We start from the raw sequence: 27450 nt of genomic DNA on the forward strand, positions 1-27450 counted from the left end.
TTAGTAATCTAAAATAGGAATTAAAAGACGTACACTATAACGCATATAAAGCACTTAAACTCAATCTGAGTGGTCTAAGTTCTCAATAATGTGTTAGTGATTTTAATAATTTTTATTAAAACAATTTTTTGTTTCCTTTTGAGAGAGAGAGACAGAGAGTAAGACAGACTGTCAGTGGAGGAGGGTTAGAGAGAGTAAGACACAAATCTGAAGCAGGCTCCAGCCTCCGTGCTGTAGTACGGAGTCTGAGGTAGGGCTCGAACTCACAGACCGTGTAATCATGACCCCCGCAGACTTTGGACGCCCAACTGACTGAGCCACCCAAGCGCCCCAATTGTAAATATTTTTAACACAGTAACCATTTATCATTACTGATTCATAGCATTTACACCATGTAACAATTCATTACACAAGAGCGTCTTTCAGTATTGAATATCTTTCTTGGCCAAGTTTTGTTCAATTTTATAAAAAGTCTTTGGATTGTATATAGTTAAGTTTAAATTAACATTTTTACACAATGTACCTCATCTTGAATTTTATGAAAATCAAACTGCTTTCATTTATTGAAATAACTGTATCAGGAATTCCATTTCACCTTTATGGTATAATGGATTCATTTTAGGGATTTATGTTTAAAGACTGGACCAATGTCGAATATATATAATACATTCTTGATGACAAATGATGACAAACCCAAATCATGTGTTCTTTGTGCTGATGCTTCTGTGATCTCACCTTAAATTAATTGATTTGCCTATATTTATAAGTATATGCATATGTTCTTAATGACTTCTCCACAGGCAAGAATTTGAATATTGTAAGATCTCTAATGTATTTCATAGTCATTCTTGTTTGTTACCCTGAATTGTTGGAATGCAGATACCAATGTTCTCTGTAATTTCATTGTATATTAGCTGTGCCTCAGGTGCATCCCACCAGCATTTATAATCTCCCACTCACTGGGGTGACTACTAGAAAGGCAGGACCGTGGTGACACATACCTTCTGTTGGCCAGACAGTCATGCACGTCCAGAGGAAACCAGGTTCCTCTCGTAACCAGACAGTATCTGTGGTCTTCACAGCCTGCCGGCCCTGTGAGAGCTGAGAGTGAAGCAATAGTGGAAAAAGTAGATTTCTCATCAATGTGTCACTTCAAATTTGAACAGGAAATTCGTGCCCTTGGGCTATTTTGAAGACACTTTATCTCCTCACACACCTCCAGAATGTAGAGGCTTTGAGCTTGCAGTGTGGCATTTAGTTTGTGCCTCAGCAAATGCCTCTGACAAATTTTATGTTCCAGGAGATACTGGGGTCAGAGACTTAACCACCCAGGCTGTTCACTTGCTTCCATCTGAATGACAAACACTGAGGACTTAGGCCTTGTGTAAAATATCTTAGAAGTTTATGTTTTACTTTTAGGCAAATTTGCTACATCTAGATATTATGTGTTTCTTTTTCTTATGCCCTTGATATGTCATTTCTATTTCACTGAAAATATTCTAAAATCAGCAACTCGTCGACAGGTGTTTAATTATATTTGACACTAAGAGTGAAAAATGACTACATTTTCAATTTTTTGCGACTGCCATAAAGACATCAATTTCTGAATGGATCTTCTCAAATTCTACCTTCATTTTGAATATACCTACAATCCATTTGTATTATTTGTAAATAGGTTATTAAAGTTTCTGCTGGAAAAAATAAATGCCTGAGGGAATGATAAAACATTGAATAATATTCAGCAATAGCACCATTCCAGAGATTTGAATGTTAAATAATTATTCATGCTATTTACTTATTCATTCTCCAATGGTAACTAGGTGTCTGTATTTAAATAGGAATATTTGTTATCAACAAACAAACAAACAAAAAGCCTAAGTCTAACTCTTTAGGGGAAAATTAATGAGTGTTTAACAATTTCACTTAAAATATTGGTGTAGGGCAGAGAAACTACTTTTAAAAGTACTTTTAAAACACAATTAGGGGCTCCTGGGTGGCGCAGTCGGTTGAGTGTCCGATTCAGCTCAGGTCACGATCTCGCAGTCCGTGAGTTCGAGCCCCGCGTCAGGCTCGGGGCTGATGGCTCAGAGCCTGGAGCCTGCTTCCGATTCTGTGTCTCCTTCTCTCTCTGCCCCTCCCCCCTTCATGCTCTGTCTCTCTCTGTCTCAAAAATAAATAAACGTCAAAAAAAAAAATTAAAATAAATAAAATAAAATAAAACAAATAAATAACATGAACACCCAAGCAATAAAACTTTATATCTAAATTACCTACTTTGCATCACTGGAATTCTTTTCCTTTGTGTTCATTGTTGGATTTGATTTGGTAATAATTTTGGGCATATTCATGTGCATGTTTCCTTTGGTCTGTGGTTCTGTTTTGTTTTGTATTTGGCAAAATGGGTTGACAATACTATTTTCATTTTCATGTATTTATTTTCCCAGATGTATAGCTGATATATGACATCACATTAAGTTCAGGTGTAGACATAATGATTCATCATTTATACACATTATGCTATGATCATCATGATAAATCATCGTGATCACCCATCACCATACAAAATTCATACAATGGTATGGACTCTATTCTCCATGCTGTAATTTACATCCCTGTGAATTATTTATTTTATAACAGAAAGTTTGTTCCACCTACTTTCTTTCGTTTCTTTCAGCCATCCCTCGTCCCCACTCCCCTACAGAAATCACAAAGTTGGTCTCTCTGTATGTGAGTTTATTGTTTATTTGTTTGTTTCTTTTTGTTTTGACATCATAAGGTAAACATATGGTATTTGGTTTCTCTGTCTGACTCATTTCATTTAGCATAAAACCCTCTAGATCCATCAACTGTGTCAAAAATGAGGAAAATGTTTGGAGAAATCTCCATCCTGTTGCCCATTCTGATGACACCAATTTAAATTGTCACCAACAGTGCATAAGATTTCCTTTTCTCCACATGCACACCAATATTTGTTATTTCATGTTTTTTGGATTCAGACATGTGGGAGGTGATATCTCATTGTGGTTTTGATTTATGTTTTCCTGATGATTAGTGATACTGAGCATCCTTTCACATGTCTGTTGGCGATCTGCATATCTTCTTTCAGGAAATATCTATTCAGGTCCTTGCTCCATTTTTGAATCACGTGTTTGCATTCCTTTTGTGTTAAGATGGAGGAATTCTTCATATATTTTGGATATTAACCCCTTGTCAGATATATATCATTTGCAAATATCATCTCCCATTCAGTAGGTAGCCTTTTTGTTTTGTTGATGGTTTCCTTGGCTGGGCAAATGCCTTGTGGTTTGTCATATTGTTTATTTTTCATTTTGCTGCCATTCTCTATGAAAACAGATCCAAAAGAATACCAATGAGAACCATCTCCATGAGTTTATTGCCTATGCTTTCTTTAGGAGTTATTGTTGCTGGCCTTACCCCTACCGCTTTAATTCATTTTAGGTTTCTTTTGGGTTTGGTATAAACAAGTAGTCCAGTTTGATTCTTTAACACATATTTTTCCAGTTTTAGAAACACGATTTACTGAAGACTCTCTTTTCCCTTGTGTCCCTTCTTGCCTTCTTGTCACATTTAATTGATCACATAGACACACATTTATTTCTGGGCTTTTTACTCCATTCCTTTGATCTATGTGTCTCTTGTTCTATACTGCTTGGATTGCTGAAGCTTTGTAGTAGACTTTGAAATGTAAGAGCATGTTTCTTCCAGTTTTGTTCCTCTTTCTAATGAATGCTTTGGGTATTCAGAGTTTCTTGTGGTTCCATACAAATTTTCAGGTAATTTATTCTAGTTCTGTGAAAATGCTATTGGTATTTCTTAACGATTACATTGAATCTATAGGTCATTTTGCATAACTGGGATATTTTCACAATATTATATCTTCCATTCCATAAGCACAGTATATATCTTCCTATTTATTTATTTGTGTCATCCTCACATTTCTTCTAACATTAGCTTAAATTTTAAGCATGTAAGAATTTCCCCTCCTTGGTTAAAATATTCTTTAATAATTGATTTTTATAATTGCAATTACAAATGGGATTGTTGTGATTTCTCTTTCTCACAGATTATTACTACTGTATAAAGTCCAAGAGATTTCTATATATTAATTTTGTTTCCTGCAACTTGACTGATTTCACCTATTAATTCTAATAGGTTACTTTGGTGTAGTGTCTCATTTTTTTTTTCTAGAAAATTAAGTCATCTGCCAATAGTGACTGTTTTGCATTTTCTTTACTAGCATGGATGTCTTTGATTGATTTTTCTTTTCAGATCTCTGTGTCTAGGACCTCCAGTACTGTGTTGAATAAAGTGGTAAGTGTGGACTTCCTGGTCTTGATCCTGATCTGAAAGGAAAAGCTTTTGGCTTTTCCCTGTTGAGAATGACGTTAGTTGTGGGCTTGCAATATATGAACTTTATTATATGAAGGGAAATTCCTTCTCTACACACTCTGGGAAGTTTTTACTATAAATGGATTTTTAATTCTGTCAAGTGCTTTCTGTGCATCTATTGAGACGACCACATGATTTTGATGTTTCAGTCAGTTAACGTGGTGTGACAGGTTGATGGATTTGCAGGTCTTGAAGCATCCTTGCATAAGTGGAACAAACCCATGCAATCATGGTGTTTGAACCTTTTCTTGTATTGTGGAATTCAGTTTGCTAATACTTGAGTGAGGACTGTTGCATGTGATCAGGGATATTGGCGTATACTGTGGGGTGTGTGTGTGTGTGTCTGGGTGTGTTTGATTTCCTTGTTTGGTTTTGGTTTCGGGGTAACGCTGTCCATATGGAATGAATTTGGAAACTTTCCATTGTCTTCATTTTTGAGATTAATTTAAGATGCAGAGGTGTCAACTCCCTTGAAAATTTTGTAGAATTCAGACACCTGGGTAGCTCAGTCAGTTGAGACTCTAACTCGTGATTTCACCTCAGGTCATGATCCCAGGATCAAGGGTAGGAGCCCTACGTCCACTCTGCACTGAGTGTGGAACCAGCTTGAGATCCTCTTTCTCAATCTCTCCTGTCCCTCTCCCTTTTCAAACTCTCTCTCTCTCTCTCCCCAAGATAAAAATAAATAACAATAAAATAAAATAAAACTAATGTTTTCTTGCTGTTGTTCTGCTTGCATGATTTCTACTACATTGTCCTCCAGGTAGATGATCCTTCTGCATCACCTAATCTCTTATTGATTCATTCTAATGTAGTCTTTAATTTCCATCGTTGTACTCTTCAGGTCTGATTGTTTCTCTGGTTAAATTTTCCATTTCTTTGTTGAAGTTCTCACTGTGTTCATCTACCCTTCTCGGGTTTGGTGAGCATGTGGATGATCATTACTTTGAACTGGTTATCAGGTAGATGGCTTATCTCTGTGTTATGTCCATCTTTTTCTGGGATTTTATCTTTTTTTTTTCATTTGGGACGTATTTCTCTATCTCCTCGTTTTGTTTGACTGCTTCTTTCTATATATAGGTAGGATTAATCCAAAGCATTCATCAATGATGCCAAATCATTAAAATTCACTAATGTCTTCTGAAGTTGGAGGTACTTACATCTACTATTCCTGTACTTATACACATTTAAGTTTTAAAGTAAACAATTTATATTGTCCTTTGTTACACTTTTAAACATGGGTTCCCACTTTTGGTGTTTAACTTTAATGAAATCTATGCCTAGCAGTATAAAAAACACCACACGCAAAAGACTCAATATAATATGAGTAATTAGAGTTTACTCTTTATGATATCAAGTATCTAACTATTTCTAATAATGGCAAACCAAGTGATCTAGGTACGACAGATGAACTAGATATGAAAATATCTTTGGAATATGATGGCAAGGTGAATTAGTTTTCAAGGACTCTTTTTAAAATAACTTCATTTATTTTGAGGGCGAGAGAGGGAGAGAGAGAAAAGAGCGAGAGGCAGAGAGAGGGAGAGACAGGATCCCAAGCAGGCTCCATGCTGTCAGTGCAGAGCCTGATGTGATGTGAGGCTCAGTGTCATGAACCAGGAGATAATGAACTGAGCCAAAATCAGGAGTCAGACACTAAACCGACTGAGCCACCCAGGTGCCCCTAGAGATTTATCTCCAACTTTACACCCATTAATTACCAGAACAAAAAATTTTAATATTAGTAAATTTGGGACAAGAGAATCTGGATACACAAGTCAGTCCTTTCTGCATTATGGGAGCCAAAGTAATGAGCCCAATATGTACAATACGTATGCATAATCTCACAAGGTAGACACAGAGAAACTTACCAATTTGATCTTGATATCCCTGACTTCTGTGTGATTCTTTCTATTCTCAATTTATTCTTAATGATAATCTCCCTAATAATGTTCCATATTTATATATCTCCAGTGGTGTTGGTGGATCCCCCTAACCCAAGCTCATAAATAATTTCCATGGCTTCTTATGGGTATAAGTAATAATTTTTGCACTCTTTTAGGCATGTATGTAGAAATGTAAAAAATGCTTTGGGAGAAAACTGGGAGGGGTTCTACATCAGAATGTATTTAGCAGCATCTCTTATTTTTCTCCATTCTTTATGATAACAGATGCATATGTGTGGATGGGATACTCCAACATTGGAAGGGAAAGGACATTTCAATCCCTTCTTCACCTTGGACCCTGTAGGATCCCCAAATCTACTAATCAAACAGGCTATCGTGTCGCAGCTTGAAAATCCCTTTCAAATTCTTCAAATCCAAAAGAGACAGTCTTTACATATGTCCAAATAACAGACTTTGTGAGGAGACTGGGGTTCTTGGCCGATAAGCGAAAGAACAGTAATTGAGACTTGATTTCAAAATATGAAACACACATATGGAAGAAATTACTCTACTGTCCATACATGATGTGTCTTGAATTTCTCACCTTTTTTGATGCAGATTTCTGTGGTGTATATGGTCAAAATGGTTGTCTGATTACATTTCTGATGTCCTGCTATTTCACTGGGGGGAAGGAAGAAGACAGAGCATCAGTTTTATTGGAAAATGGCCTTTATTGAACATTGGGAAAAGCACAGTACGAAGAGATCACAGACAGGAAGAACTTAATGGACTTAGGCTTTATTTCAAGGATCTATCGGCATCATATTGTTTATTTTTATTTATTCCTACATAAGTTGTTACAATTAAGATCATCATGTCACAGGTGATGGCACAAAAGCATCAAGCTCTTAAGCCAAAACGACTCAGATCTAGTGAACCCTCATGGGCCAAGAGGTACTGTTCAAATACTCTTCAAGTAACTATGAATAAGATAGTATTTCTTCCATAATTTCTAGCAGAGGAAACTGAGCCAGAGCAGTTACATAACTGAGCCCCAGGACTACAGGTGTGCACTTAGAAATTTCATGAAGTGACCACGTTCACTGCCAATGCCTTACTTTACACCTTTATGCTTATACCTTATTTGTAAGTTGATCAAGGACCGTGGTGAAAGCACCTATACCATTATGTCTGTCACTATAGAAAACTGCTTTAGGATTTTCAGCACAGAAGAAAAAGACCCAGTTGGGAAGTTAAGAAAGTACTAAATTTTTAATCCTTTTCCCAATCATTTACTTTTGGAAACATATCTTTTAGAAACTATCCATATTTTCTTTTACAAACTTATCTAAATCAAGCAATATAATAAAAAAACATTCCTATGGCTATAATGGTAGATTAGGTTATTTTCAGTGAATCTACATTTCTTCCCTCTGACAACGTTGAAAAGATTATACTCTACAGACAACCACGAGAAGTTGGCCCATGTGACTTGTTTTCACAATATAATGTAAGGATGTGATCACTTGTTTTCACAATGTAATGTGAGTGGGAATGTGATAGCTCATGACTTCAGAGACCCGGCACTAAGAAACACATTTCTGCTAGCTGTTATCTCTGCTATAAAACCATAGACCAGCCAGCCCAATCTTCTCAAAATGAAATCTATACAGGGTTCTGAGCTGAATGTGTATGCAGTCCGGAGTAAGGTCCAGCCTTGATCAGCTATAACATGTAGTCTGGAGTCAAGTCCAGCCTTGATCAGTTATAACATAGCCAAACCACAAACAGGTAAATGAAAAATTAATGTGTAATTTTCAATGTCATTGCAAACTTGGGTACTATGAAACACAACTTTAGTAATTAGTTACAGTTCCCATTAACAACTATATTCAATTCATTTTGAATATTCATATAATTTTTTCTAGAAGACTATAAGGATTATGTACAGAGAATATAAAGAATATGTCTCACTTCACAGATATAAATATATGTGAAATATGAATTTGGTTTGCAAATAATAATCAAAGTTAATCTCTTTCCCTCTTATAATTGAATAAGGGTAGAAATATCTCTGAATCATCAACAAATTACTCAAGTTTGTCTTGAATTCTGGCAATAACTAAACATTTGACCCACACTAATTTTTGTACATTTTAATTTTTTGTTTTCTCTATTACTGAACATTTTATTTATTTGCATCAAAGTATTTTTTAGCACGGTCGTAAAGACTGACAGAGGTGTGTGCATGAAAATATTAAAAAAATAAATCTTTTCCAAAATATTTGAATCCATGTGAGGAAAACAACAAATAAGACACCGGTTATTATCCAACTAGAAAGACATCTCTACCTCAAAATGAGTGTAACCTTTGATAGTGTGGTACCAAGAGAGATTTGGAGAGTACACTTTGGTTCCATCATCGGAGGAAGTGCGCCGATCTGAATGGTCTTATACAGCATCCCTGTGGTTGTTCTATGATAACCTGAAGGGGCTGTTCATTTAGTACTCTCAGCTCCAAATCCACCCTCTGTGCCCTGTTCTCAGATAACAGTGGAAGATCCTATCCATTTTCTCTCTTGTCATTTCACATGAAGTTGACTTTTGTCAGTAAAAGACAATGGAGAGCCAGTGCAGCAGAAAGGGCTCTTCTTGGCTTCATGGTGTTGTCTCTCATTTGGCCGCCATGGCTTGGTTGCCAGTTGCAGTCTTACAGGAAGTCACGTGTATTCGTCCTCCAGCAAGTTCTTGTAGGCAATCTGTCAGTTTCCTGTCTTCTGGTCTTTCCTCCTGGCACTCTGACAGGGAGCTCTTCCTGTGTGCCAGTCACAGCCTGAGTCCTTCCTAATCAAGTTCAGCCTGTGGAGTGTGGAGCTGATCTGTCCCATGCCAATCCAGTGAGCCTGTCAGCCGTGAAGCTGTGTGTAGCCACATCGTCTTCAATGACATCTGAATCCCATCTTCAGAGAGTAGATCTGGCTTCAGTGATCTGTCCTTTAATTCTAGGATATTCTTTGTAATTTTCTTTAACTAGTATCCTTTCCTTTTAGTAAACTTTCTCTTATAAGTAGATAAATGTTTACTTCAAGTGTCCCCTTGTTTCTGTCTCCTGACTCATTTCAGACTGATAACCTGGTCACCCTGGGTGGTTCAATCCTCATTTGAGGTCCTTTAAGGGTTAGGACAAATTAATTAATTTGGAAATACAAATGGAATTATTCACTTTGTTGAGAATTTTTACAATAATATCATGATTTGTAATATATATATATATATATATACAGACATATACATATAATTAATGTTACTAAATAGCAAAAGCTTAAGAAACAAATAATATATACCTCAGTATATATTTTTTACATTAATATAATTAAATTTGAGAAACAGTTCTATACCACAAAGAATGAAACCTCAGGTACACGTTGGACTTTGGGTGATATATATGCATTGATACGGATTCATCCTTGATAAAAAATGAAACGTTTTAGTGAATGATGGTGATAATGGAAGACCCCATGCACGTGTGCAGACAGGGGCAATAGAGGGTTCTCTGGAACTTCCTCTTAGTTGTTGTGAATCGAAAATTACACTAAAAAACATTATCTTCAAAATGTGCAACGAAAACAATTGTATGGCTGTTGAAGTAATGAGTGATGGATTCCTTATCAATGGTGAAACTGCATTCTACCAAAATGAGGTAACTACAATGCCTGGTGCTTACAAACATATCGTCTTCTTACTGAGCATGGTGCAAAATTAATTTTTTCTGTACGAAAATCGATATATGGACAATTCTTGTTGATCTCTGAAGATACTGACAACCTGAAATACAGAGAATTATATCTCATTAATCTTACCATAAGTTTACTTATATCTCTTACAATGTACCACAGTATTTTGATGAATTAACCATCCATTTTGTCTCATACTTATATATCTCAATCTCAAGATTTCCCATACCATTTTTCTCTGGAAAACCTTCAACTACTGTGTTTATCCGATTGTTCACACATTGTTGTTTTTGTTTCTAAGAACAATTCTTGTGAGGCATAAAATAAAAAGTTGTCATGGAACTTACACTTCGGGAGAAAATGTTAAGGCTTTTGGCTGCACAGATGAACTATGATTGCTTCTCTGGGAGCCTCTAATCCATGTAGTAATAGAGAGTAAATTCAACAAAAACTATGAGAAAATAAAATTTATTGGGAGTCAAATACAAGCTCTTATATTCATTTGAATTCTGTAATAACACAAAAAGTTCATCCTTTCTTCCTTTGTACACACTTTCAAATTATAATTTGAAATATATAATTTCAATTCATTATAATTCAATTCATTATAATTATATAATGTTACACAGTAGACACGAAAGTATAAAATTATCTTAGTAGGACTAAGTGAAGAGGACAAACTGACCGTGAAAACAATTTCAGAGTTTAGAAAATGGACCAAAGGTTAGTAAGTTATGAAATATGTACAGTGGAGATTCAAATCAGAAGCACATTTGTCACCTTCTCGCCTAGGATGCTCCCGTGTCTCCCCACCTGCCCACCCCTGGCTCAGTGATAAGAAGACTGAAGCTGTTACAAGTGGGAGAAACTGCAAAGAGCAAGGGTGCTGGCGCCAAAGGGGGAGACCTGATCAGCGCTGGGGATGGGGACGGGTACCCATTGAATTTCAGCTCCATGTGCTGATTTCCCTCGGAAATGATGAAGAAAACCCATACTTGTGCTGGTCAGAGGTTGTGGTGTTTGTGTCAAGCACTGTGACCCCCAAAAATATAATGGAAAGACACTGGAAGTGAGAATATAACGGAGGAGTTAACATTAGCTCTCCAACACTCTTAGCTTATGGAAAAAAAAGACACACATGGAGAGAAGACCAAGAGGAACCCAGGAGAAAGTAAGAGCACAAGGACACTTGGGAACTGAGAGTAAAGGTCTGAACAGTCCCCTCCCGCATTCACACACAGGCACTGAGGTCACACTGAAGAACGTGGAAGCTGTACTGACCTGCAGTGTTTGAACACATCCTTTCTTAAAAAAACAAACAAACAAACAAACAACTAGTAATTAACATCAAGGCTTCAAAGTCACAAGGTCACAAAGGTAAGCAATAAGAACACCGAAAAATTGAAGAAAACTTTCAGCAAACAGACTTCAGTGGAGAAGATGCTGCCATAAAGTTTTACAACAAAAAAAACATAGTAAATCTAGGAGAAATGAAACAGAATGCATATATACCAAGCTATATTTTAAAAAGTGTCTACATAAAAAGTTAAAACATGTGAAGAGAAATTGGAAAATATCTTCCAACAAAGGGAAAGCATATGTCATAGAAACTTCTAATGGGGTAATTGTTGCACATATTAGAAAAAAGCATTGAAAAGTCCTACTTATAAAGATATGTAAACTATACAGAAAACTTAGTTGAAATAATTACAGGAGCATGTGATGGCAGTAATTTAGCAAGTAGGAAATATCAATAGAGAAATAAAAGTATATGAAGAAACCACAGAGAATCTGAGTGAACAAATACATACCTGAAATGGAAAATTCACTAAATTTTCTCTACAGAAAATCTGGGATGCGATAGAAAAGAAATGATGAAATTGGAGGGGTAACAAAATTTATTTATATCTTGGGTTGAGACAGAAAAAAGAGAAGAATTTACAGAATTCAGAGACTTTCAAAACAGTGTCAGGAAAGCCACTTTCAGGCTAAGTAGAACGTGAGAAAAAAAGAGGCAGAAAAAAAAAAACAGGACAACAATCTTAAGGTACGACGAATGAACAGCTTACTAATATCATTTAAAATATTTATAGACACCAGAGACATAGCAACTGCTAACAGAATAAGCACGTACAAATCCATGTCTCATGACATCATAATGAAATGACCAAAGAACACTGGCAAATACAGACAAAGAAATAGTCTTGAGGGAACAGAGTGGATTGTGAAGTGACTTAAGTCAATGTGAAAATCAGGGATGGGTGACACGTCTTCCACCTCCATCAGCCTTACGCCACATTATCTACCACAGAATCCATACCCCTGCCCTGTACAATGGTTCTGACTGGAACAGGATACAAGCAGCAAGATGAAGGAAAAGAAAGACACAGATCTTAAATCTCCCATGGAAACAATCCCTTAAAAATATCCAGATACAAACCCACGTATAATCGGTCTAATCAGGTTTGATAAGGATGCCAGAACGATTCAATAGGGAAACAATGGACCTTTTCAAAGGGTGTTTGGAAACTGACTACCCACATGCAGAAGAATGAAGTTCGATGTTTACACTTACACTGCATACTAAAATTAACTCCAAATGAACTAAAGACATAAATGTAAGATGTAAAACTATAAAGTTCCTCAAAGAAAGAAGGGGGGATATTAAACAGCATTGTATTTGGCAATGATTTCTTGGCTATGCCACCAAAACCACAGAGCCAAGAGGAAAAGTCCATTGTAGATAAGTGGGCAATATCAACCTGAAACATTTCTGTGCATTAAACAGCATGATCAGCAATGAAAATACAAAGTGGAAAAAAAACACTTACAAATCATATATCAAACAAGGGAATCATATCTAAAATACGTAAGGAATCTACAAGTCAGTAATGACTACAGCAAACACCAGAAACACAATTAAAAAATGGGTAAAGAAATGAAATACACGAAGTTCCAAAGAATATCTACAAATGGTAAAAATCATATGAAAAGATGCTCAATATACCTAATGAGTAGAGAAATGCAAATCAAATTCACAATGAGTTATCACCTTACACTCATTGTGATGGATGCAACATGCACACACACACACACACACACACACACACACACACATACACACACAAATGTGTCGGGGCACCTGGGTGGCTCAGTTGGTAAAGTCCGAATCTTGGTTTTGGTTGAGGTCATGATCTCACAGTTTGTGGGTTTAGCCCTCCATCGGGCTTTTGTTGATGGCGTGGATCTGGTTTCAGATGCTCTCTCTCTCCCTCCTTCGGCAACTCCCCTGCTTGCTCTTTCTCTCTATCTCTCTCTCAAAATAAATAAATAAACATTTCTTAAAAATGTGACAGTGAGAGGGTCGAAAGGAGGAGACTCACACACAGTTGTTGGGAATGTAAATTGGTCAGCCCCTATGAAGACGTGTATGGAGCTTCTTCAAGAAATTAAAAATACAATTACCATATGAATCAGCAATCCCACATGTAGGAAACTATCTAAAAGAATTGAAAGCAAGAAATCAAAGATATATATATACACCCATGCTCACTGCAGCATTATTCATTAGAGCCACGGGGTAGAAGCCACCCAAATGTCCACTAAGGGATGAATGGAAAAAGAAAGCTTGGTATACACATAACACTATAGTATTATTCAGCTGTAAAAATGAGGGAAATCCTATCACCTACTACAGTATGGATGAAACTCCAGGACATTATGCTAAGTGAAATAAGCCAGTCATGCATACGAAGTAAAAAATAAAACTGTATGATTCCACTTATATGAAGTATCCAAAGTAGTAAAAGTGATAGACAGAGCAAATAGAATAGTGATTGCTCAGGGTTAAGGGGAAAGAGGAGAAGGGGAATTATTGTTCAGTGAGTTGAGTTCCCGTTTTACAAGGTGAAATTTCTAGATATCTTTTGGGCAACAATGTGATAGTTAACACTCCTAACATGTGTGCTTACGTTGGTTAAGATGCATGATCTAGTGAAATGCAATGTAAGATGTGAGACTGTATGATTCCCACTATATGACCATCTGGAAAAAACAAAATTATGGAGACAGTAAAGAGATCAGTGGTTGACAGGGTTTAGCGGTAAGGAAGGATGGGTAAGTGGAGCACAGAGCATTTTGAAGGACAGGAAACTATTCTGTTAACTCCATACGTGTCGTTATATATTTTTGCAAACTTTTAAAATGCACAACATCAAGAGTAAACCTGAGAGTAAACAATGGACTTTGGGTGATAAAGATGTGTCAGTACAGGTTTATCAGTTGTAGCAAGTGAACCGCCCATGGAGGGATTTTGAAAATGAGAGAGTCCACGAACTGCTTGTGCATTGACACACAGACAGTAGGGGAATGCAGAAAACCCTTGTGCTACGTCTGAGTTTTGCTATGAAACTAAAACTTCTCTAACAAAGTAGTCTATTTTTTTAACATGGGTAATGTGGTAAATGTTGTTTTGTTGTGTTTTGTTTTGTTTGCAACAGCTTAAGAATAAAATGAAAGGCAAGCCAACAAAAATAGGTGATCATAGCAAGAGAAAGAGAAAAACAACTCAGTATATTTAGGAAAATAATATGATTAATAGATAAGTTTCACCAGGAAAATACTTAAAAAAACAAAACAACAACAACAACAAAAAAAACAACTCCCGGCACACACACATAAAAACCCAAAACAAAAGAAAACAAAGCAAAAAGACCTGTCAAACAAGAATTATAATTCAGCAAAGCTGTCTTTCAGAAAGAAACGATGCATAAAGACCCCACATCAAACACAAAACTTAACAATTTTTCTTAGTACAACTGCCTTTCAGAAATGATCTTCAAGCTAAAAGTAACTGATGTACATGGTAATGCATACCCACGAGGAGGAATAGAGATCAGCAGAAACGATAGATGTGTCAGTAAATTTCAAAACCTGTGTATTTTTCTCTCTGAATTATGTTGAGAAAGAAGATTATCAAGGCCATTTCTTATAACACTGTATGGTCGGGTGTATACCATATGCCTTATATATTTTAGCAGTTACTAATATTTGTGTTGCAAAGTCACCACGAATGCTTCACTTCAGGTCTCTAATGTGAAATCTTGAAAGCAGAGAAGGTACGTTTATTAATAACCGGTGTTCAGTAACCAGTGCTAGCTGGCCTCATTACAACGTGGGTAGAAGGATGGATTTCCCGTTCTCTCTGAAAGCAGATTGTTCCTATGAAAACATTCCGAAGCTGAAATGGTGTAAAGTGAAAAAGCAAATAACATTGATTTACATGGAAAAATGATTGACATTTCCTGATATAACAAGCAACCACCCCCCCAAATCCCATAACACATATAAACTCCTTAGGCTTTTCTGACACCTCAAGACACGCCTTGTGAGTGGATGCACAAAATAAATTGAGATGAAGCACAGACACTCAAAAATAAAGTTCAAACCTATGCTTGATACTGATAACACAGAGTATACAGTTTCTGAGAAATGAATTTGACAGGACGAATCTTGCTGCTTGGGGTGTGAGCTGACACTAAACAGTAAAACTAGCCCTGAACACAATTTTCACTTTTTGCCTTTTGTCCTAAACACAAAAATCCCCTTCAGATTTCTGTTGTTCAGCAAAAACTGGTATTGGTGTAGGGCTTTCAAGAGAAGCAAAGTGAGGTAATCCAAATTTTTGGAAAGTTGAGGCATACCTATAATAGGTGGTGGAAAGGAGCTTTTTAGTGCTAATTTAATATACTTTAGTGGAAAGTAGTCAGGATTCATGGGGCGTAGATGACAATCAGTTAATTGTATACGTGTAAAGAGTGCCATGAGCAAGATGGAGACTAGGAGGTCATAATGCTCATCTGCCCACAAAATCAGTCAGAACAGTAACTAAACACCTTCAAACTAAAAACGGCTCAGGGAAAGCTCTAGACAACAAAGAAACACCAAAAATCTGGTGCCGATCAAAAATCCAGGATGGTCCCATGGAAAGCAAAGGAAGCATTTGGCCTGCATGACCCAACCCTGCAGCTGAGAGCCACTTGGCACCTGGAGGAATCCCCTCATGGAGAGTCACCTCATGGAAAGAAGGGGAGCAGGAGAACCCACTAAGCTTCAACTATGGGGATGTCTGCAGCTTTTGCAACATAAGGGGCCCGTCAATTCTAATCCCAGTTGTTGGAACAGCCCAGAGTGTGCCCTCTACACCTCCTCCCAGAGGCTGGAGGTGTTGCTATGATGAGACTTGCCTTCAAGGGCTCCAATTCTGCTCTTAGGGATTGGTGGCCATAGCACGTCGTGTATACAAGACTAGAACTGTGTCTGATTTTTGCCCACTCTTGGTCCCAGCTTAGGGTATTGTGTCATATTACTGGGGCTGTTTCCTGAGACCTGACCCCAGATCCTAAGGTGTGCCTTAACTGCCACTATGGGTGCAGATATTTGCTGCCTTGAGCCCCACTCACCATGTTCCATTTAATGACACTGTGTCTTCATCGCGAAGGATGCTCTTGCTATTTGGAACCCCAAAACCCTCCAGGCCTAGACTCTGAACTGCCATGGCTAACACCTGAAGACTTTTCTCCACCTATGGTAGCTCAAGGCTCTGACCCTTCATTGGTAGGTCAAGTCACCACTGCCTTGAGTCTCTTCTCTCCGGTCCAACTGCAGGGCTCTGAATCTCATTGCTGCTGCTATACCGTTACATCCCCAGACACACTTTCAGCTTCCACTTCAAAGCCTTAGCTGTCATTGGAGACCAAGAATCTAGAGGTCAGTGTCCAGAACCCTGGGTCCTGACACATGGCTTTCACAAGCCACCACTGGATCATGCTGCTGCTATCTTGGAACTGCCACTTGGGACAGAGTGGAAACTTGGACTCCCCATCCACAGAATATGCCACTACCACGCACTGCCCATGGCCCCCAGCCACCAATGAACCTTGTCATCCAGAGCCTCTGTACTTGCTACAATCCTCTGCTAGCCAGAGTCACAATGGTAAGACCCTGAGACACAGGTACAGTTTGCATGGAATATCTACACATGTCGCCAAACTAGACCCCAGTGCCACAGCCACAACAAATGAACCTATGCACCAAAAGCCAGTTGCTTTGGTAGTTCCATCTGTGCCTGATCGTGGGCAACATATCCAATACTGCTAAGAAGGCTCTGAGGTCAGCTTGCCGTACCAGATCCCAAAAAGGATCATCTCACAAGATCTTCTTCCTGTAGAAAGCAGGAGACAATGGGATGACATTCTGAAAGTGGTCAAAGGGGAAAAAAAAATATCAACCAAGAATGCCTTACTCAGCAAAGCTGTCATTCAGAAAAGAAGTAGAGATAAAGACTTTCCCGGCATCCTAGAGGATGGTGTATCAAAGTTTCAACTCTCGTCACAGATGGCAGTCAGGGGAAAGCAGCAGCATGACTCCAGTGGTGGTTGTTAAAGCCATGTGTCAGAAGACATTAGACATGCCCTACAGAAATGCTAAAGGAATTCATTCAATTGAAACAAAAAGACAAAAATTGGTGACATTAAAATATGTAACAAATATAAAATCACTGGTATAGGCAAGAGGAAAAAGACCCTTGACTTTGGTGTAGGTAATGATTTCAGGGATAAGTCATAAAAATCACAGCAAAAGAAACTAAAAAAGAAAAGAGGGACTGCATTAACTAGAGACCTTCTCCCAGCAAAGGAAAGACATAGTTGAGAGATCATGGAGAGAAGAGAAGAAAATATCTGTAAACCAATATCAGATAAGGGACTAATATCCAATATATATAAAGAACTCATATAACAGAATAAAAACAAAGAGAGGAATCCAATGTAAAAAATGGGCTAAGTGCCTCAGTATACATTTTTCTGAAGACATACAAATGGCCAATAAGTACATGAAAGGTGTTCAATATCAAGAATCATGGAAATGCAATCCTTTGGGATTGCAATTCCTCTAGTCCTTTGGAGGAAATGTAAATTGGTTCTGCCACAATGGAAAATAGTATGTCACTCTTACATATGTGTTTACAGGAAGTGATCAGTGGGGCACCTGGGTGGCTCATTCAGTTGAGTGTTCAACTTCAGCTGAGGTCATGATCTCTTTGTTCATATGGATGAGCCCCACATCGGGCTCTGTGCTGAAAGCTCAGAGCCTATAGCTTCCTTTAGATTCTGTGTCTCCCTCTCTCTCTGCCCCTCCTCCCCTCAAAAATAATAAACATTAAAATTTTTTTCAAAATAAACAAAGTAACTGATCAGCATCTCAAAGGTATAGCTGCACACCCATGCTCATTGCAACATTATTTGCAATAGCCAAGAAATGGAAGGAGCCTGAGTATCTGGCAACCGGCATAAAGTTAAATGCATACACGTACAAACACACAGGCACACACATACACTCACAGTGAAATATTATTTAACCAGGTGAAAGAAAGAAATCTTGCCATTTGTAACAAATGGATGGACCTTGAAGGCATTATGGTAAGGGACGAAAATCACACGGAAATAGACAAATATTGCATTGTCTTTCGCATGAAATCTAATAGACTGAACTGGTAAAAACAAAGATTAGAATGCGTTTATCAGGGACTGTGGATTGGGGGTTTTTGAAGATGTTTAACAACACAAATTTATGGGACTCCTAAGTGGTTTAGTCAGTTAAGCGTCCGACTTTGGTTCAGGTCATGATCTCATGGTTTCTGAGTTTGAGCTGTGCTCAAACAGGTTCTGTGCTGACAGTTTAGGACCCAGAGCCTGATTCAGATTCTTTGTCTCCCTCTCTCTCTGAACTTCCACCGCTCATGTCTGTCTCTCTCCCTCTTTCTCAAAAAAGAAATAAACATTGAATTTTTTTAAAAAAAGAATACCTATTTATAGCTAGTAGATCATTTTTGGAGGTGTAATGTTCAACATATGCTTACAGACAACATTGCTGTATTATAAACTTCAAAGTTGCTAAGACGAATTCTTAGCTTCTCTCAACACATACAAAAAAATGTTAAATATGTGACATGAAAAGGTGTTATCTAACATGGCCATAGTAATCATATGGCAATACATAAATTTATCAAATGAACAGATTGTCAGCATTAAATGTATGCAATGTGAGATGCCAATATCATCTCCACAAAAACAAACAAAAGATAGATTTGTAATACCTACAACTATTGCTAAGGAAATAACTTAAGAATATACTAAAGACAACAATAGAGGAAGTAAAATGGAACACTAATGTAGCATATGTTGAATAAAAAAGATATCAGGTAAAGTGGAAGAGGAAAACAAGACATAAGTATAGAATAAAGAGCAAATGGGATACCTAAATCCAAATATCCCAGTAATTATACTCATGTGAATTAAAAAATATTCCAATTATAAGATAGAAAGTGTCATCCTGAATAAAAGAGTAATATCCACCTATATGCTGCCTGTAAAAGACACACTATAGTTTCAAAGACACAAATAGGTGAAAATAAAGGGATAACAAAAAGTAGACCCTACTAACAGTAAGCAAAGAGGTGAGCAGAAATGGCTGTTCTAATATCAAAGCAGCTGTTAAAACAAGAAATATTAATAGAAAGTACAAGAAACATTTCCAAATGTTAAGGCTGTCAATATAAGAGGAAGATCAAACAATTATAAACATACATTATTTACCTAAGAACAGAACCCTTAAACACATGAAATAGAAACTGACAGAATTAGAAGGAGAAATAAACAATTCAATGAGTATAGCTGAAGACTGAAATCTCTTCCTTCAGTAAGTAACCAGCTTGTCACAAAAGTAGGAGGACTGTGGAAGACTGTCAAAACTGTGGAACCAGCTTGACTTAACTGACATATATAGAAAGTGTTCTAGGTCATCCATAGGGATCAAAAAGTTTAAGGATGGAAGCATGGAAATATTCAAAGTATTTCCTCTGAAGACAAGGAAATAAATGAGAAGAAACAATGCAACGAAATCTGGGAAATTTCCTAACATGTGGAAAGTGAGTGACTATGAAACATTTACAGTTCAAAGATGAAATCTTGGAAAGTTATCTTGTACTGGGTGAGAGAAATTACCTTGTGCTGGATGAAAATAAACCTAAAATACATCAAAGCTTTTAAGATGAAGCTAAAGTAGTGTTTACAGACAATGGGTACCTTTGTCAATCACACACAAAGGAAGAATGTTATCAATGCAAGATCTCAATTGCTTCCCTCTCAAGCAGCAATGAGAGGAGCCAGGTAAGGTTATAGAAGGAAGAAATGACACACATACATTTAGCTAAAAGCTGATCATGAAGGATGTATAGTAGAATAACTCAAAGCAGCCCCAAACGACCAACACCCAAATATCCAAGAGCATCCGCAATAGAATGGGCGAATGCAACATAGGACAATCCGACAACAGAACAGCAAAGAGATGTGGACCATTGACAACTTCATGCAGCTACATATGGATGAACCACACAAGTTTGGCTTCGCCTGAAAATGCTAAAAATAAAATATGCATACTCTCTGATTCTATTTCTATAAAGTGTTTTTAAAAGGCAGACAAGAAGTTGGTAGGGGCATTTCGCAGTGTTGGTAATATTCATTTTCTCATTCCACGCAGTGGTGACACTGAAAACTCGGCCATCTGTTGGCACGTGTACCATGTGACCCATCTGTATGTGCCTTGTACCACAGTAAAAGTATCAGAGGACGATATTATGAAGAAATGAGAATATATTTAAAACTAGACGGAACATTGGAAAAAATCCTACCAAATACAACCTGTGAACCAAAAGAAATAGATATAAAAACATCAGAAATGTCTTAAAATTTCTAATACAGGGGGCGCCTGGGTGGCTCAGTCAGTTAAGCCTCCGACTTCGGCTCAGGTCACGATCTCGAGGTGCGTGAGTTCGAGCCCCGCCTGACAGCCCCGAACCTTGAGCCTGTGGATTCTGTGTCTCCCTCTCTCTCTGACCCTCTCCCGTTCATGCTCTGTCTCTCTCTGTCTCAAAAATAAATAAACGTTAAAAAAAAATTTTAAAAATGTAAAATTTCTAATACAATTTTTTCTGTAATTCAGAAAAATGTTCACACTCAGTTAGAAAGTATTTAGATGTTTATGAATAAAGAAAAATGTAATGCCAGTTTAAAAAGCAAAAAGAAATAATTGTAGGGTCAGAAAAGGAGGCTAATAAAATATGTGTCATATACATTTTGATGGGAATACTAAAAAAAAGAAGGAAATTACATATCAGGACAATCATAAGTAGATTTATTGAAGTAGTGTCCTGTTGTATTTACATTTGAAATGCCATAAATAATCTTCATTTATCACATTAGCAAAGAAGATCAATTGATGTGATCCGTGACACAGAAGGTAAATGATAAAACTAATATTTCTTTTTATTTTTAAAAAACCTTTCTAAAGGGGTGTCTGGGTGGTTCATTGGTTGAGTGTCCAACTCTTGATTTGGGCTCAGGTCATGATGTCAGGGTTTGTGAGTTTGAGCTCCACATTGGGTTCTGCACTGACAGAGCAGAACCTGCTGGGAAGTTATTCTGTCTCCATCTCTCTCTCTCTCTCTCTCTCTCTCTCTGACCCTCTCCCATGCACTTTCTCTCTCACACAAAATAAATAAATAAAAAATAAACATTAAATAAAACCTTTAGAAAGATAGAAATGAATAGGAAACATCCATGTAATGATCCTGAATAGGTAGCATAACTCTGAAAATGAACTTGAATAAATTCACAGTTTAAAAAAGGGCAATTTTGTGGGCACCAGGGTAGATCAGTCATTTGTGCTTCTGACTCTTGATTACTGCTCATGGTTCCTGAGATGGAGCCCCAGGTCAGGCTCTGTGCCGACACCATGGACCCTGCTTGGGATTCTCTGCCTCTCTCCCTCTCTCTCTCTGCCCCTCCCTCTGCTTGCATTCCCACTCTCTCAGAATAAATTAAGAAACATTTAAAATAAAAAGGACGATCTTTAAAGTACAAAACAGACATAAAAATACATAAGGACATTAATTAAACAGATGAGAAAGGACAACATTTGTACCCACACAATATGAAATGCACAATTGCACAAAAATGCAAAGTCATTCAGTGGAGAAAGTATAGTCTTTCCAACACATGTTCTGGAAACAATGGACTATCAAATATGATTAATGATTATATGCTTTATACTACACTAAAGTGCTCAAAATTGATCACACATAAAAACGTTCAAATGTTTTATTAAAAACGCATGACCTACAGTTGGCTAGAGATTTGATAGAGCACCAAAAACACCATCCATAGAAGAAGATATTGATGAAGTGTAGTCCATCCAGATAATATCTGCTCTTGGAAGAGAAAAGACAGTCATAAACTTGTGAAGAAACATTTACAAACCATACATCTAGGGGCGCCTGGGTGGCGCAGTCGGTTAAGCGTCCGACTTCAGCCAGGTCACGATCTCGCGGTCCGTGAGTTGGAGCCCCGGGTCAGGCTCTGGGCTGATGGCTTGGAGCCTGGAGCCTGTTTCCGATTCTGTGTCTCCCTCTCTCTCTGCCCCTCCCCCGTTCATGCTCTGTCTCTGTCCCAAAAATAAATAAAAAAAAAAACGTTGAAAAAAAAAAACCATACATCTAATAAAAGACTTGCCGCCAGGGTACATAAAGAATGCTCAAAACACAATGAAAAAAAGTAAAACAATTAGCAAAATATTTCAATAGATACGTCACCAAACACCATGCATAGATGGCAAGTGAGTACAGGAAAATAGGTCCAACACTATTAATCTTAGGAGCATTCAAATGAAAGCCACCCCACACCAGACTTTCTGTTCTGGAAAGATAGAGTGGATAGCATTTTCCCTAGTCCTCCCACCAATACAGCTACAATCCCTGAGCATTACACATACGATGGCATAAGATTCAGAAAGGTAACGAGAAAGCTGACAAATCCCAGCCCTGGAGACCCGAGGAATGCATGGTGAGCTCTCCGGAATTTCCCTCTACCTCACATAGACTGGTGTCAGAGAGCCTAGCAAACCACAGACACCAACAGGTACACACCCAAGTCTCCAAAATATTTTTTCTCTCTGGTCAAAATAACAGAAAAAAAAGGCATGCTTGATAAACAGAAAAGTTTTAGACACTAAACTGGGTGATTCTAATAAAAAAAAAAACTGTTTTTTTTTATTAAAAAAAATAAAATAAATAAAAGGCATTAACTATCCACCAAAAAAAAATCAACAGGCATGCAGGGGGAAATCAAGACATTCTACGATAAAGGAAAACTGAGAAAATGTATCACCACCAGACCTGCTCTGACAGAACTCCTAAAGAGAAAAATTGGTAAAAGAAGGCCTCTTGAATCATCAGGAAGAAAATGAGAACAAAAGAAAGAATAAAACTCTCATTAGGTCTAATGGACTTTCCTTCACTGGGTTTTCTAAATTGTTTGATATTTGAAGCAAAATTATCAGTTGAAGCAAAATTGTAACATCCATGTGATTCTCAATGTAAGTAGAGAAATACTTAGGGCACTTACAGTATAAATAGGACACGGTAAGGGTCCATAGAGGCAAATAAGTCTCTGTGTTTTACTCAAACTGCCGTGAGTTGTGATGGGCTGTATAGACTGTGATCTATGAATATACAATTATCTGTATAAAGATATATAATATCTATATTCTTTATTTTTTTTTTTAAATTTTTTTTTAACGTTTATTTATTTTTGAGACAGAGAGAGACAAAGCATGAACGGGGGAGGGGCAGAGAGAGAGGGAGACACAGAATCGGAAGCAGGCTCCAGGCTCTGAGCCATCAGCCCAGAGCCCGACGCGGGGCTCGAACTCACGGACCGCGAGATCGTGACCTGAGCTGAAGTCGGCCGCTTAACCGACTGCGCCACCCAGGCACCCTCTATATTCTTTATATGAAGGAGATTAGATCATATGTGTACCTATATACAACTTTAGGTATATGAAGTTGTTTATGAAGAAAAGACCTGCTTTGCTATATGATGCTCTGTCAATAGAGCATAATAATTTAGAAAAATATAACCTTCACTTTTATCTCACAGCATCAGAAATATAGCATCACTAAAAATAATTTCTAATTGGATCATAAACCATAATTAAAACCATAAGTCATCCTTAAAACCATAAAGAAATAAAGAAAAAGGTAAATCCAGGAAAGTAATAGAGGAAATCATATTCATGAACTTTGGCTAACTTCTGAAATAGATCCCTAATAATCATTGTAAGACACAAAACGCTAAGTAGGACCATGGGAACATTAAAATTCTGATCATTAAAAGACTCCAATATGAGTAAAAATGCATGTCACAAGTATTTGCATCTTAAAATCTCAAAAAAGAGCTCGTATCTAAAATATGACAGCGACTTTTAAGAAGAGAAAAGAAGACACTGCCCTGGAGAAATGGGCAAGAGACACAACCCAGCATTCCTTATCCCATAAAACAGAATCGCCTTAAGCTTTACAACCCAGGTAAATGGTATTGTTTATAACCATCAGAACTTACTAATTAATTTTATGGAGTTTGGGATCAAAGGATGATTTGCTATAATGTACATTTACACAATAAAATAGAAAAATGTAGAGATAATTCAATATATTGAAATATACACATATCCATGACTGTACAAGCTCATACTAATGGTTACAGGGTAGTGTAGTATGAACATATGTAAATACAATTATGGTATATTTATACACTTTTATTTTATTATGAAACCAATAACATTTATATAACTTAAATATACTATTTAATACGTCGCTATGTGTAATAAATGATTATACATATGATAGGTGGAGGAAGACAAAGAAAAGACTTTTCCTAGCATACTTATTCATAATACCCACATACGAAAAAGGAACTAAATTTCTGAGAATGGTTTTTAAAATGTCATATTCATAGGAGAGCAGTGAAAATTCTCAAACTATAGACAAATGTGTTAATATAGATAGATTACAGGTAGCACCTGGGAGAGAAGGGAGACACACATAAAAATGCACCCTGAATGATTCCATTGATAAAATCCCCAAAATAAGCAGAGATATTTCATAAAATGAAAATGGGCAGGCCTGGTAAAGCCTCTAAACTTCTGTCTCATAATGTAATTTAGAATTGTGTGATTCTAAGTCTATTGTAATCAATGTGTACAATCATACGCCTAGTTTCCTTGATGTGTTGTAAAATGAAATAGTAAAGTTAATTTCAGACAAAAGAGCATTCCCAGAAGAACAGGTTTCTATGAAAAGCAAGAACTGGAAATTATCAAAAGTACATTCAAGGTATAAAAGTATAAATAATGTGTCAGAAAGTCAAACCATGGGATATTAAAGACTTTAAAAGAAATAAACTACAAATACATATAAAACTATTGGTGAACTCTGGAAGCATAATATTAACTGACAAGCTTTAAAAATTTTTTTTAATGTTTATTTATTTCTGAGAGACAAAGAGAGAGCATGAGCAGGGGAGAAGCAGAGAGAACAGGGAACTCATTATCTGAAACAGGCTTCAGGCTCTGAGCTGTCAGCCTGACAGAGCTTGATCTGGTGCTCGAACTCACCAACCTTGAGATCATGACCTGAGTAGAAGTCAGATGTTTAATAGACTGAGCCACCCAGGCACCCCATTAACTGACAAGCTTTTAATAGAATCTGGAAACATTTGAAAACTTACCTTGTCCTCTTCATCATCATAGTAGAGCAGGTTAGATTTCTTAGAAGCACAGGACGTCAAACTCTCATTCCACGATTTTCCCTCAGTGCTAACATAATAGCAATTGTTGGAATACGTAAACGACTCTTTCGGACAATGACAACAGAGACACGCTGGAGAGAGATTACGAGATATTATCGAAAAAGCTTTGAATATTACAAAATGAAAATTTACATACTGTATATGGATACACATATGTGTACATAACATATTCATATACCCTCACCAGCTGGTAAAATTAAAACAAAACACACACACACACACACACACACTCAGAGAAGAATCAGGCTTTCATCCCCTAATCTATGTGCCCAAATAAAGCAACCACAAAAATGTCCATCTATACATGTCCTGAGTGTCACTGAACAAAATCAGCTTTATGGAATGATTTATCTTTTATCATGTTATAGGAGGATGAAATGTGAAGCAATTGGTAACAATGGCTATGGTGATTTTAAATGAGTATTTCTTCATATTGTTGTCTAAGAAGTAGTACTCTTCTATAATCATTATTACCTACCTTAAGATAGAGATAGAAAGACACTAAACTAGTAGTAGAATTTTGCAAGGGATATTGTACCTTTCTGGATTGTTGTTTCCAGGGATGTTTTGTTCTGCGCTGGTCCTTCAGTAGCTAGAACATTAAAACAATTCTCAAAAAACATAATATTAAATAAAATAAATCATAATATGTTGAGTTTCTTAGTTTGAAATTGGGTGTGCTATTTTACCAGACAAATTTAATAAAATAATGAACATGAGGGGGGAAATACTTCAAAAGCTTAAAGAACCAAACCTCACCATCTCTTACAATATTTGGTTTAAGCAATCTCAAGAATTAATGCATATTTCACCAAAAAGTCTCTTATATGACTTGCCTTTGAGTTATTAAATCCAAATATGTGTTTAATTCTCCCTGTATTTATTCTCTTATTTCTACTTTAGATAACCTCTAAATGATCATTCCACACTTAGAGCACACATGTATTAAAATGAGATAACAAATTCAAAGTGTAACACAATATGTCGAGGAACTAATGATCAGTAAAGTGAAAAATTCCCTTTTAGTCATTGAAACACACACTTACAGGGGATAACAGCTATTGTTACCACAGTGGACATCAAGACGAGGCAGAGGATTCCCAAGATACCGGCAATGAGCTTCTCTGGACATGAAGGTGAGTAGTAGGAAGAGAAATGCAAACACTGAGAAAGGATGCCTGGAAACAATCATTTAGGAGATATACAAGCAAGAGAACCGACGATGCACAGGGAATCACATACAATAACCTGCACCTCAAACCCATCACTATCATTGGAATCTTCTCTCAGAATATACCAATGCGTTCAATTACAATACCATATTCCAACCTCCAGCTCTGGTCCTCACAAATGAAAACTATGTGAGATCACTTCCTACTCTTTCCCTACACCCCTACACCCCAACTTCAAATCCTAAAACAGACATACTTGTCTGCATTAAATGTTTTACCTTTGCAGGGAGAGTTCTTGCTATTCCCTTGAAGGTCCCGAGAAGCATTTTGAAGATTTAATTCTGCATAGGCTATCTCCTCCTCAGTTACTGAAATGGAACTTTTCGTGCCCTTAGGTTGCACTTGCTGTCTTTTTGAGCCCTTAGCATGATGGAGTTCCGCATAAGTCACGCCTTGGTTGTTCATGTCTGCAGCTGAGTAGTGTCAG

General features: G+C 37.1%; 1 protein-coding gene across 1 annotated transcript; it reads right to left on the reverse strand.

Annotated features, from left to right (window-relative positions):
- Positions 1 to 27450, reverse strand: LOC122225347 (NKG2-A/NKG2-B type II integral membrane protein-like). The gene is made up of 8 exons (XM_042948281.1): positions 27242 to 27450; positions 26838 to 26933; positions 26330 to 26383; positions 25711 to 25862; positions 10378 to 10481; positions 10040 to 10121; positions 1002 to 1101; positions 1 to 8 (listed from the first exon to the last, which is right to left on the reverse strand). Exons 1-8 carry the CDS (start codon positions 27426 to 27428, stop codon positions 1 to 3), a joined length of 783 nt encoding a protein of 260 aa, XP_042804215.1. The 5' UTR covers positions 27429 to 27450.

Source organism: Panthera leo, chromosome B4 (genome assembly GCF_018350215.1).
Source record: "Panthera leo isolate Ple1 chromosome B4, P.leo_Ple1_pat1.1, whole genome shotgun sequence".
NCBI classification, from domain to species: domain Eukaryota; kingdom Metazoa; phylum Chordata; class Mammalia; order Carnivora; family Felidae; genus Panthera; species Panthera leo.

Coding starts and splice junctions, on each gene's coding strand:
- LOC122225347 (XM_042948281.1), bottom strand. CDS start 27,428: ATGAACAACCAAGGCGTGACTTATGCGGAACTCCATCATGCTAAGGGC. Junction 25,863..26,329: donor GGAAACAACAATCCAGAAAG/GTACAATATCCC, acceptor ATCTCTCTCCAG/CGTGTCTCTGTTGTCATTGT. Junction 10,482..25,710: donor ATGATGATGAAGAGGACAAG/GTAAGTTTTCAA, acceptor ATTTTCTCATAG/TTTTTGTTGAATTTACTCTC.